Source organism: Echinops telfairi, unplaced genomic scaffold (genome assembly GCF_000313985.2).
Source record: "Echinops telfairi isolate 266 unplaced genomic scaffold, ASM31398v2 ScPeMD7_655;HRSCAF=1070, whole genome shotgun sequence".
In the NCBI taxonomy this organism is placed as follows: Eukaryota; Metazoa; Chordata; class Mammalia; order Afrosoricida; family Tenrecidae; genus Echinops; species Echinops telfairi.
In genome coordinates this window covers 2940966-2954519 of record NW_022104553.1, presented here as the reverse complement: position 1 = coordinate 2954519, position 13554 = coordinate 2940966, and the positions used below count along the sequence as shown (strand labels likewise).

Below are 13554 nucleotides of genomic sequence, written 5' to 3'. Positions count from 1 at the left end.
TTTTTTTAACTCTTGAATTGGTAGTGGCTAGTGATGTAGGAGAGAATTGGATAGCATGCATGTGTGACATCATCTCTATGACGGTTTCCTTATCGCTGACGTTTTCCCATTTATTGTCTGATCTTTAATGGTTCAGTGATGGCAGAGATTCCACAACTTGCTCGAGGTACAAACTGATTGGTTAAGATTACCAAATATGTCAGGACAATAGAATGAAAAAGGTGCAGATCCAGGATATTTAAGTGTAAGGAAGTGCATAGTGGTCAGAAAGAATGGTATTTAAGCTGTTACTTCATTCCAAATTTAAATTATGAAACCACAACTGAAACTGTTCATTGAATTAAAAACTCACTGCTTTAGAAAATGTAATTTCATATTATGTAATTGAGGGTCAATGTTTACATTCAGTGTTAATATTCAAGTTTCTTACTCTCTAGCAAGGGAATCCAAGATCATTTCCAAATGAGAAGACACTCAGAAAGACTAAATATATAGTCAGTATGACTTGTTATGTATTTAATTTTTTTAGGCCAGATTGTTTCATAATTGTTCAGAACCCAAGATTTTTTTTCCCTCTTAGATGATTCGGAAAGGCGTTTTCAAAGACCAACATTTTGATCAAAATCTTAATTTCATGTACATAGAAGTTGATAAAGTAACAGAAAGGGTAAGTCTTTTAATTGTACTACATTATATTTTTAATGAATTGATAAAGTACTAGGAGCTTGGCATGCATATTTAATAAAAGATAAAACATCTTAAATCTTAAATCTTTTTTTTTTTCCTCCATAAGAGGAGGCACACTTACCGTGGAATAATCAAGCATTTGAGATCAAAAGGGCAACATTTGCCCAGGATCAAAGTTTATAGAAGGGTTAAGAAAGAAAAAGGAATGGGAACAGGAAAGATAGGTAGAAAATGGTAAGAGAAGTTTCATTCTGGAAATTACAGTTAAAGAGAGAACAAAATGTGTATGAATTATTGTATGGAAAACTGACTTGTTCTGTAAACCCTCACCCAGTTCACAATAATTTAAAAACCAAAAAACTTTTTCAGCTCTTGGCCTATTCTTATTGATCAACATATCATATGAAAAAATATTTTTGATGCTTTTCTAGTTTAATTTTTATTGGAGATAATATTTCAGCCCTAGTCAGCTGTGTTTTGCTCCTACCACCTTTAGTGCTAATACCAATATGACCTTTCTAGAAACCTGTTATCGTTTGTGAACACGCTTCCTTTATTCCATATTACAAATTTTTCAGAGTAAGTCTTCCATGATAGGAATTCTGCCCTTTTCAGAAACAAGTTTTCTCATCAGTGTACTCTTATTTCTTTTTTCAAATCTACTCACCCTCATCAGCCTATCTGAATAACACGTTCTTTACGAAACCTTTCTAAAACCTACAAGATGAAGTTATGACTTCTTTGTTTTGCCCTATTTTGTGGCTTCCTAACTTTGTCAGAATACTTAAACTCATTTTATTTATATATATATATATATATATATATATATATATATATCTGTGTGTGTATACATATATATCTATATATATATATACACATACACACACAGGTAACTACATTATTGCATAAGTTGTCAATGAATTTCATTTTCACTTCTATGCATTTATTTGATAAGTATTAAACTCCATAATTTGAGGGAATATTGAATTTCTAGTTGAAAATACTCAACCTCAAAAAGGCCTTAATTGTCCCAAATCATACATTTAACTAGGAAATAGAATTTAAATTTAAATTCATATTTTTGTTAATATGAGATCCATATTTTTTTAATTTATTCTTTTTTTAAGATAATTTTATTGGGGGCTCTTACAACTCTTATAACAATCCATAAATCACTTGCATCAAGCATGTTTATATATATGTTCCATAATTTTTTTTTATAATCATTTTATTAGGGGCTCATACAACTCTTATCACAATTCATATATCCAATCATTGTGTCAAGCACATTTGTACATTTGTTGCCTTGTTGCCAACATCATTTTTAAAACATTTTCTTTCTACTTGAGCTCCTCATTTTCCCCCTTCCCTCTCTCTAATGAACCCTTGATAATTTTGTTTTTCTTTCATGTCTTATACTGACCAGTCAGTGTCTCCCTTTACCCACTTTTCTGTTGTCCATCCCTCTGGGAGGGGGTTATAGATAGATCATTGTGATCGGTTTCCTCTTTCTCCCCCCACCTTCCCCTTAAATCCTGATATCACTACTCATTATTGGTCCTGAGGGGTTTATGTGTCCTGGATTCCCTGTGTTTCCAACTCTTATCTGTGCTAGTGTACATGCTCTGGTTTAGCCAGATTTGTAAGGTAGAATTGGGGTCATGATACTGGGGGGGAGGAAGCATTAAAGAACTAGAGGAAAGCTGTATGTTTCATCAGTACTATACTGCACCCTGGCTGGCCCATCTCCTCCCCACCACCCTCTTTTGTAAGGGGATGTCCAACTGCCTACAGATGGGTTTTGGGTTTCCACTCCTCACTCCCCTCCATTCACAATGACATGATTTTTTGTTTTGGGTCTTTGATGCCTCATACCTGAGCCCTTCAACACGTCATGATCACACAGGCTGGTGTGCTTCCATGTGGGCTTTGCTGCTCCTTAGCTAGATGGCTGCTTGTTTGTCTTTAAGCCTTTAGGACCCCAGATGCTATCTTTTGATAGCCAGGCAACGTCAGCTTTCTTCACTACATTTGTTTTTGCACCCATTTTGTCTTGAGCAATCGTGCTGGGAAGGTGAGCATCATGAAACGCCAGTTTATAGAACAAAGTGTTCTTGCATTGAGGGAGTACTTGAGTGGAGGCCCAATGTCCATCTGTTACCTTAGTACTAAACCTATAAATATATGCACATAGATCCCTTTCCCCATTGTCAGATGTAAATATATTTACATATGTGCATGCCTGTATTTAGACCTCTATACATGCCTTTTGCCTCCTCATTCTTTCCTCTATTTCCTTTTAATTTCCTCTTGTCCCACTATCATGTTCAGCCTTCATTTGGGTTTCAATAATTCCCCTGGGCTACATTGCCTTTGATCAAGCCCCATCAGGCTTCCTACACCGTCCTTGCCTTCGATTGTAGGTCCCTCGTACCTGGGTTTGCTAACACCCACTTCCTTTCCCCCTCTCCCATGTCCTCCCAGAATCTTCAGTGCCATTTTCTCCTCCGGATTGTTTATCCCATCTATCTTATGTAGATAGACATGTAGCGATAACAATAGGCACAAAAAACAAGACAAAGCAAAACAAAGTATGAAAAGAAAATAAAACAGTAACAATGACAAAAAAGAAATTAACTCATTATATTGTTCCTTTACACATACATCTGTCTCATAACTTAGATTACAGTCTCATTCAGGACAAGATCTATTAATACAGCAAATGGCTACTGCTAATTAGTTTTTAAATATTTTACCTTTTTAATATATCGCAATATATAAAATTGTGTATGTGATCCTTATACAAAATTATGTTATAGAACCATCTTTTAAAAAACTATTTTAGAAAATAACGAATTGGTGTGTTCTGCTGTGTAAATCTCACCAGAGTAATATTTTTTTAAATGATTAAAGCTAAAGGAGGTTGTTGTTGTTGTTTTTCATTTAGTCTTTTCCACTTTTTAAAAAGATGACACAGGAAATCATGTAAATGTTTAATCTTAAATACAAAATAGTCTGATTTAGAGTTTCATGTGTTTAATGTCTTAAGAATTAAGCATTTTAAAAATTATTTTTAGGAGAAAGTTACTGTCATGAGCACCATAAATCCGACTAAGGACCTATTGGCTGATTTGATTGGGTGCCAGCGGCTTCCAGAAGATCAACGTAAAAAAGTGCACCAGCTAAAGGACTTGTTAGACCAGATCTTAATGTTGGACCCAGCTAAACGAATTAGCATCAACCAGGCCCTACAGCATGCCTTCATTCAGGAAAAAATTTAAACGAGATGAAGAAGCTCTAAGGGTTTGAGTAAATAATACAAGAGACTGAAGAAATTTCACAGCAGTCTATTAATGTATATAAACTTATAAATACTTCTCCAGCAAATTTGAGGAGGCATGATATATTTGAATTAACACCAAGGGTGATATTTCTTCTAGAAGTGTTAGTTAATCTGTTTGTGTCTTATGTGAATTCTCACTGTAGAGCTGTTTTAATTGCCCAGACTGCACAGAATTACAGTGCTAATGTATATGACTGCAGTTCACATGAAGACAAAGCATCTGTTATCAAATGAGTAGTTATACTGGGTGGTTGACTTGTTTTTAGCAGATTTGGCTTCAATTTGGTCTTCAAAGTAAATGGCCAGCATAAATGCTGTTTATATTCACGTTTTCCTAGGTGTGTGTGTGCAGGCCACAGCAGCATGCCCTTGGTGTAGTCAGTGCCGAAAGGGGTCTGTTCCTTCTTGAGCCTGCCTGCCTGCAGGGATGGTCTCCTCTTTTAAAGCAGGTTGTGTACAACATTCAGTACACTGAAGGTAAGCTAAACCATCAACATAACTGGTGTTTTAAGATGTTATTTTATTGGAACAATCGGCAAATGGAGGGATATTAGCTTTGCGGCGGAATTCCCTGCATGTGTGATTACTGATTATTGATTTTTGTTTTTGGTTTTTTTTGGCATTTGCAACTGTGGCTTAGTTACAATTTCTGTTGTGTTCATCACATTTAAATTTTGAAGAGTATGCTCTTGATGGATAGAGCGCCTTCAGTGTACTGTTTCTTAATAACTTTAATTTTTTTAAATCAACTTGCTATAAACTTTATATACATTTTGTTAAATAAATAAATACAAGTTCTTAGTGACATAGAAACAAGGCATAGTTTCATTTATTGATTACAGATGTCGAGGCCTACTGAAAGTCCTCATATTTAAAGCTTAGAAAACAATGAAATTTTTAACTATTTGTATGTCATTTTGGAAGTGTACTGCTTTATGGTAAAAGTGTTTTTCATTTGTTCATTGTTTTCATTATTTGTGATCATGTTGTCTTTCAATACAGGCATAAACCTTCCACTCTTGAGCAAAGCAGCTGCTTTTTAAAAGCGGTAATTGCTTCTTTACCTTTTATTTCTTTTGTAAATGAAGCTTTTCTTTAAGAATGTGACTTTAAGGCATTGTCTATTGCATAAAACAGTTGACACTCACTTATTGTAAAGTGAAGATTGCTCTGCTGCATGTAAGGTGGACCATGCAGATTTCTGTATGTTTTCAGGATGCATCATTAGATAATAAAGTCTTTTGTGAACAAGGCATTTGTAGCCATTTTTAAAAGATTTTGTCTTCTGTGCTGGTAAGTCAGGTAAACCGTAATAGTTAAAAGCAACTTTTTTTTCTTTAATTCGTTAATAATAAAAGTATTACTTGTTAAAGATATAAAGCTAGCAAAATTTTAACATTTTATTAGTAATTATGATCCTAATTGTAGCATCAAAAAAAAAATCCTGCAAATAGTTTCAGTGTAGTGAGATTATTCCTGTAGGTTATGGGGTATAATTCAGGATTTAACTAATGTTTCTGCTATTTTCTCACTTTTCCTTTTGTTGGTGCGGAAAGAGAAAAAGGAAAACGGGGCACAGGCCATTCAACGCCTTCTCCAAGGGGTCTGATTTGCTGAGACACCAGCTTCACCTTCTTTACAAGGTTATTTCTGACAGCATGTGTAGATAAACATTTAGCAACAATCTAAAACAAAATGATGTAACTCAGCTTAGTTATGTAACACGAAGAAATTAGTGTTCTTAACATGATAGAAGAGAATTTTTTGAACATGTATGTGATCCTTTCTAATGCTTGCTTCCCCGAGGAATGTGAAAAATAGCAGATTTGAGAGATCTTAAATCATACTTTTTCATTGTAAATGGGATTTTTTTATTCACCCAGGCACCTAATTACAACAAGCATGCACATTTTGGTGCATTCAAGAGTGGAAAATCAAAATAGCAGCATTCTTCTGGTGGGTTTTGTTCCATTTAAAGACATGAACTACAGCCAGGAAGGTGATAGATGAGATAATGTGCCAACTGTGCATCTACAACCCGTCTCCTCATGGTTTGACTAATTGACTCACTGTCTTTGAGTCGATTCAGGCTCATAGAAACCACATAGGGCAGAGTAGAACGGCTGCTTTGGGTTTCTGAGGCTATAAATCTCTTAAGAGAACAGAAAGCCTCATCTTTCTCCTGCCTCTTGGTTTAGACTTACTAAAATACATTCCAGGTGATTGTCCTCTTCAGGCAGATTGAAGCCTTTTAAATAAGGCGTCACAAGTGCAGCCTTTCACCTGAATGAAATGGATGGCTTTCCCACCGTTATTTGGTGATTACTATGCTGCATATTTGAATCTCTTGGAGGTATTGTCACTTGAAATAGTCCCTTTGTGATGCTACTGGTGATTTCACGGCTTCATTTTTTATAATTAAGTAAATTAATATCCACTAGTAACAGTTCATCTTAAGCCTTCAAAGCAATTAGATATTCTTTAAAAAACAAAGTTGCTTGTTACTTGTTCTTTGTGTTTTAGGTGCAGCTCAGTGGAAGATGATGGCAACCAGAAGACATGAGCTAAGGTTTCTGTCCTATAAAAGATTAAAAAAATTTTTAAAGAAATCCATTTAAGTTTTGTCTTAATTTTTTTCATTTTCAGCATTATGATTTGGGTTTCATTGATGTTTGGTACTTAGAATAGTAGTGCTTTTGTGGTGTTCATTTGTAAAGTGCTCATTTATCATGCTTCCTTGCCTTTTCCACCTTAAATAGCGGTCAAATTTAGGGATATAAAGGACTCGGATGGTAAGATAAGTAGTCTTCAGCTAGGTAACTTGGCTTACCCTTTAGTAACACTTGTAACAAATGTGTTCGGCACAGGCTTACCATAAGTTGGCCGCTATTGTCAGTTTTCCTGAAGGGAATCGGGGAAGACAGTCTAGATCTTTGGTATTCCCAAGTTTGTGTTAGAAAGGACCCCTATAGGCCATAATTATTAAAATAGTAATTTTGTTGAAGTCTAAATTTGGGACTCTGCAAGACCTGTTAGATTGAAGTGAGATTAACAAATCTGCATTCATTTTTCAAAGGCAAGTATCTTGTGAAGGTTCTGTTTTGCATGCGCATGCGCACATGCAAAACTTATGCTAGGGAGCTTCAATAAGTTTAGGTGAAAATGAAAGATAATGAAAAATTTCCAGGAACTGCTATTTGAATCATCCTCGTATAAAATGATTATTGGGCTTGAGGACTCATAAAAAGTTTATTTAGGGGATAGCCCTCAAAGTGTCTTTTCCACACCCCACCCCACCCTATAGTTAAAGGAATTTTTTAAAACCCCTAAATTCCCTGCCAGAAAGTCCATTATAACTCATAACAACCCTCTGGAACAGGTTTAAACTGCCCGTGTGGGGTTCCGAGACTAAGTGTAGTAGAGTAGAAAGCCTCGACTTTCGCCTTTGGGGAGTGGCTGGTGTTTTCGAACTGCTGACCTTGCGGTTAGCAGCCCACCAAATTACTACTATGCCAAATGGGAATAGTTGAGGTTAAAAAACATGTTCAATAAAACAATTTTCAAAGCATGTACAGTTCGGACCCGTTCTTTAGATAGACTATCCTTACAGGTTCTCAGAAATTCAATAGGAAATGTCAGGCTTTGAGGAAAGCATCATGTTGTAAATTTAAAGACCCCCTCTGTATTTGTTTTTCCCTTTAAACCCTTACTAGTAATGTCCTGTTTCTTTACTTTCCCATGGCTATCTCATTTCATTCAGCCGCTTTCTCAAAATGATGCCATGTTTTAAAACAATGAAATGTTAAGTTTATATGCCATAGTAATTACCACTTTTTTCCTCACCAACACACAGGCTGTTGTGACCACTTTACGGTATGTTGCAGAGTTAGTGAAATGGAGTGTTCTCGGATGGCTTCATGTTTGCGCTCTCCTTGCTGTGCCTTATATCTACTTTATCATCATTTTTCTAAGCAGAACTATATATGTCAATTAAAAATACAATCCTTGAAGTGAAATTAAGGATTCCTGTTAAGATTTAGGCTAGTCAATTAAAAATGCCATTTTAAATGTTGGGTGGGGCGCGTGTAGAAAGAGATAAAGGGAATAGTCAATTATATAGTTCCCCTCCTTTAGTTACAAACAGGGAAATGGACTTCCTAATATTTATTCTCTTAGTAACTTAGTTTCCAGCGTAATGCATTTAGTATGAATTTTAATCATTGCTCCTCCTAGATGGAGTAAAGAAGTGTTCACTACAAAATCATTTGTGTTTTTTACATGTCAGTGATGTATATATTGCATTAACTTTAAAATATTTTACTGTGGCATCCTTGTCTTAATTTATCTTCCTCTGTATGTAGGGTGAGGGACTCTTCTGAAGAACCTTTCCATTTAGCGATCAAGATAATGGAAGCTGATCTCGGAAAGTACTCAAGATGTATCATAATTGCTGGTGATATTTGAATTGTAACTTAACATTTAGCACCACCTGTTCCTAGTCCACTTACTGGGAAACAATAAAATATATATTCACTTCTTTACCATATTCTGTGCTTTTATTCTGCTGGATTTTGTGATTTTTTTCTGTTTTCTGCATAAATGAGTTTCTGCATAGTTGTGCTTGACCTGGCAGGGGATATAACTTGTGCATCTCAGTCCTTCAGTTCAAGAGACTTGGACTCTTACCTGAGAACGAGTGCACCTCAAAAAGAGCTTATGATTGGGTCCAGGTAGGCAGCTCTGCAAACTAAGGAATGCTTTGCACATATACTTTCTTATTGATGGGAAACCAAATTGTAACTTGCTGCCAGTGAGTCAGTTCCAGCTCATGGCAACCCTATAGGTAAAGGAAATTCCCGAGCAAGTCAGGTTGTTTTGCTTTTCCGTCTCCCTGAACAATTTGGATCGATGCCTATGTAATGAATGTGATTTTTTTTTTTTTTGCTTCAAAAGAAGTGGTAAGACTTGGCTGTCAACAGGTATGACCATTTGTCTTATGTTTCCTTGTCCCCACCCATCCTTGAGTGATTTTCCTCTTTAGGCGTCAGTTAAAGAAACCAAGACACAAGTCTACAAGATAAACTTGAAATCTCTGTCACTTCCTACACTGGGTGTTTTTCTGGCTTCACTTTAGGAACGTAAGCGGAAATAACAAAAACCATAGCTTGAACAAACAGGATAAGGCCCAGAACAAGGCTCAGATCCATGTTGGAAATACCAGACTGGGGATTTAAGATATCAGGATTAATGGGAGCCCTGGTGCAGGGAAACATTGCCCTGACCCCCCTGGAAGGGTTACTTGGGTGCTGCAACGACTAATTAAACCTTGAATGTGTGTGTGTGACCGTTTGTGCCAAGAATTTGGTGGAAATGCTGAGTGGAAAGATTCCTTTAGTTCAGAACGTGTTTATGTTGGGGAATGTTTTGATGTTTTGAGAACATCCTGAGCCTGAAGAGCCCTAGTATTTTTCCTGAGTTTGAAACTTTCTAAGTTTCCTCCTTCGGCGTTTTAATATCATCAGCAAGTGGCAAAACTGTAGAGGGGCCTTTTCTCTCAAGCTTTTCACTCCATCTTGTCTTGAGTAGTTATTCCATAAATCCCAACTAGCTCCCAGCTGGCTAGGAGAGAGGATTTTAGAGCCTCATGACCATACTAACACAAGTTCTGGGGATAAGATGAAACGACTACAATAATAAAAGTTCTGTTATTACAGGACTTTTGTATGTTGTGTTATGGAAACCTTGGGAAGCACTGTAAAAGGACAACTAGTAATAAAAGTATTTTTTTAAAACTTCCCATGAAGTTGTACATAGTTTGTATGTACATAATTGGTATGCCATATTAGTTGAAGTTAAATATATTGTAAACTAGGGAAAACCACTGAAACATTTTTAAAGCATAAGGAGAGAAAATGGGATAGAATCATAAAGGCTCAAAGCCAGAGAAGGCAGAAACCGAACAAAGAGAAATCACTACAAACAGCTCTAAATGTACCAATTAAAAAACAAGATCCAACTGCATTTTGTCTATAAGAAATAAACCTTAAATATCAAGCACAGATAAAGGAATGAAGAAAAGTAACATCAAAAGAAAACTAGTAATAGTAATTTTAAGCAAGAGAAAGGATCAGGGAAAAAGATGTACATCGTGATAAAGGAACCAGTTCTCCAAAAGACTAACATTCATTAATGTTTGTATGGCTAACCACATTATCAAAGTACATAGCTGACAGAAGAAACTACAGGAAGAAACGAAAATTCTATTGCACTTGGAAGTTTCAATATTCCTCTATTAGTATTTATGAGATGTAAAAAAAAAAAATGGTTTTTTTAAACTCACATCCTCCGGTCAATGTCAACTCGTGACCACCTAGGACGAGGAAGAACTGCCCCTGTGAGTGTCTAAGACTAAATGGCTGGTGGTTTCAAACTGCTGACTACTATGCCGCAGGGCTCTGATGGGCTGCTCATCACAAGGTCCGCAGATAGAACTTATCATTTGCTTTGCCAGAGAAAATCCGTCTGCTCCCATAAATATTTGCATCCTTGGGAACCTACAGAGGCAGTCTATCGGGTGCCTGTAAAAAGAATTGACTCAAGGACAGTGAGTTTGAACTTGAGTTCTTATATTTAGCTCGTTGGTTCCTTTTTCATTTCATTTTGGGATAAGGTGTGAGGTATTGGTCCAATTCTAACCAAAAGGCCATCAGTTTAAATCCACCAACTTCCCTAGGAAGAAAGATGAGGCTTTTTGCTACCTTCTATAGCTTTCATTGCATGGGTGTTAAAGGTCATGCTAATAAGGAGAGCATTTTGTGATTCTGGTACAATATTGTGTATCTCTGGAAGCCTGAAAACAATTGCTCCAGAAAAGCAGAGGGTTTTCATCTAGTTTCCTGCAAGATTTATTTTTCTCAAGTCACTTGTCAAGATGTTCTATGCTTAAGTCCATAAAGAATAGATTCCGGGTGCACAGTTCAGTGTTCTCTTCCTACCTTGATGCTGGGCTCCTGAGCCAGTAGAGCTTCTGTTGTGGGAGTTCCATCACCTACTTCATCCTCATTATATTTGTCCTTGGCCCTCTCTCTGGCTTTAGACAGGACCACGCATCTGCCCTTGGCTGTGATGAAGGTATCTAAGCCTGACAGTCAGCCCTGGTGGGGTAGTTGGTAACAAGTAAGAGATGTGTTCTGTCACAGCAAAGGGATCAGATCAGTGAGTTGGCAAGTTCCACTTTCAGAAGCAGAAAATAGTGGTTGGACCTACATCATGCTTGGCAGTCCTTCATTTGAAACACACCTCTTTGAGGGGCATAGCCCCCAAGGGAGACTAGAACAGAATTGTGTTCCCCAATGAGTGTGGGAAGGCAAGACCATGCTTAATCCAGCCTCCAGGCCCCCCCACCCCCTCTTGCTTGGTTTATCTCCATTCTCTGAAACCATCAATGACCCAAGGTCTCTGACCTTGGGAGGTACAGATAACACCTCCATATCTCATCATCTTCAGGAAGAAACTAAGCCTTAAGGTTTTTTTATACCAGTCATAAAAGTCAAGATATTCCATATAGATTTTTTCCATCCCACCTGTTACTTCTACAAAACAAATCCAACAGTGAAATAATAAATACATCAGTCCCATTTTTCATACAGCCTGTTAAGGAATATCAGCAACCAAAGGCAATTTAGAAGAAATTCTCTCCTGTTGTCAGAAGTTCAGTTCCTAAGAAATTAGTTGTTCGTGTCCTTTGTTAAAGGTGCCAGTTGGTAAATATTGCTTTCAAAGTATATAATGACAGGGAGACACAGAAGACCCACACTGCTCAGAATGTGTTAGTCCTGCTTCAACAGGTAGGAAGGGCAGGGCTAAGGACCAGGACGGGAGCAAAATTTCACATGTAAGAAGTCAGGCCATTGGAAAAATTTGTGTCCAAAGAGACAGCAGAACAGTAGAGGCTGGCATCTTTGTTCACCAAGATGTTGGTTTGAGCCATGGGCCTCTTGCCTTCACCCATCAGGCACCCCTGGTAAAAATAACTACAGAGTAAGAATGTGTACTTTTTAGCAACTTCTCAGCCCTTAACCAACCTCAGGTTTCTCACACTAGCCAGATGGTGGCCACCACTGAGCTAAGGATCAGTTCTCTGTTCAGCCACTAGAGTGCGTTGGAGAGAAGTTTATTCACAAATTTCTGTGGCCAGACAATCCTAATCCCCTCCTTGGGAGGGACCTGCTCTTCAAACATGACTACTTCCCTGTCAGGCCCGACAACTGTGTCTCAAAGTGCCGCATGAACATGGCTAGCAACTCCTCCAGAAGGAACCCAGAGGAGGAGAGTTAGACGATTGGCCTCAGGAATTAGAAAATCAGGTGGACTCAACCATCTGGGCCGAGGGAGTACCTGGCCAGGCCAGCATCTCTCTCCAATTAGGTAAAGCACATCAATTAGACAAGACCACACAAGGATGTCCCCTTATGCCTGAGAACTTTTGACCTGTTGACAGAAGCTGAAAAATTGAGTCTGGGTCAGCCTATCACCTTCTATGTAACTGATCAAGTGGAGATTTCGCTTATCCAGAAAGGAAGTGTGTGACTAACTGCAGGAAGGATGAGAAAATACCAGCCAACCTTGTTAGAAACCCTAATGTGACTCTCAAAGTTATTTCAGGTCTTAATTCTATGATTACTCCCTGAGCGCAGTTCGGGAACACTCCTACGCCATTGAGTGGAAACCATTGAACAGATGTTCTTGAGCCATCCTGATTTGTAAGACCAGCCATGGCTAGATCCAGACTAGATTCTGTATGTCAGCAAAGGCAGCTTCATAGAAAATAAGAGCTCAGAGAGCAGGATATGCAGTGGTGACCACTCAAGCCACAACAGAAGCTGCTGCCGTGAGCCCTGGAACCTCAGCACAGAAGGTGGAGCTAGTGGCTCTTGTCCAAGCTTTGCAATTCTCAGCTGGAAAGATGGTAAATATTTTCACAGAGTCTCGATTCTGGTTTTTGGCAATTCAGCACACGCAGCTCTCTGGAAAGGGGGGGGGGGTCTGCTGATCACTGCAGAGAAAGAACTCAACCTGGGGCTGGAAATCCTGGGACTTTACTTGAAGCAGTGCTGCTTCCCCAACAAGGAGTGGTAATGCACTGCCCCGGGCACCAGACAGGAACCTCAGAGGTGACTCAAGGTAACAGACTAGTAGACCAAACAAGCTAGAGCCGTGACAATCCAAACCCTCCTTCCTCAGGCAAGTCTATCCAGGTTCAACCCTGAGTACACACCTGCTGATTTGGCTAAGACAGATAATAAAGGTTTGACCTTAGAGAGATATGGGTAGAGGAAACATGAAAATGTAGTTAACCTCTTACCCAAGGCCATGGTGTGCCCAATTATCCAGCACTGACATGCCTGTACTCACTCTGGCCGGACTCCCTAGTGGACGATATTAAACCATGGCTAGCTGTAGATGGCTTATATCAGGTAACAGATCTGGTCATCAAGACATGGGAACTGTATCAAAGAAATAAT

At 38.1% G+C, this 13554-nt stretch overlaps 1 protein-coding gene across 3 annotated transcripts; it reads left to right on the top strand.

Moving 5' to 3' along the window:
* Positions 1-7: 7 nt before the first annotated feature.
* On the top strand, positions 8-8574 carry LOC123521959 (serine/threonine-protein kinase PRP4 homolog). 3 transcript variants are annotated; one of them, XR_006680290.1, is made up of 6 exons: positions 25-667; positions 3765-4507; positions 5033-5078; positions 5587-5673; positions 6554-6599; positions 8392-8574. XR_006680290.1 is itself a non-coding variant. In XM_045292526.1 (2 exons), the coding sequence occupies exons 1-2, from the start codon at positions 581-583 to the stop codon at positions 3966-3968; spliced, it is 291 nt and encodes a 96-aa protein (XP_045148461.1). In that variant the 5' UTR covers positions 31-580; the 3' UTR covers positions 3969-5285. The 3 variants fall into 3 exon arrangements, 1 of the variants encoding a protein (XP_045148461.1); XR_006680291.1 differs by having other exon boundaries at positions 8-667; positions 3765-4042; positions 4369-5673; XM_045292526.1 differs by lacking the exons at positions 5587-5673; positions 6554-6599; positions 8392-8574 and having other exon boundaries at positions 31-667; positions 3765-5285.
* The last annotated feature ends 4980 nt before the right edge of the window (positions 8575-13554 follow it).

Excerpts from the sequence above, each read along its gene's own strand:
- LOC123521959 (XM_045292526.1), top strand. The coding sequence starts at position 581 with ATGATTCGGAAAGGCGTTTTCAAAGACCAACATTTTGATCAAAATCTT. Across the intron at positions 668-3,764 it reads TTGATAAAGTAACAGAAAGG|GAGAAAGTTACTGTCATGAG; the intron begins GTAAGTCTTTTA and ends AATTATTTTTAG.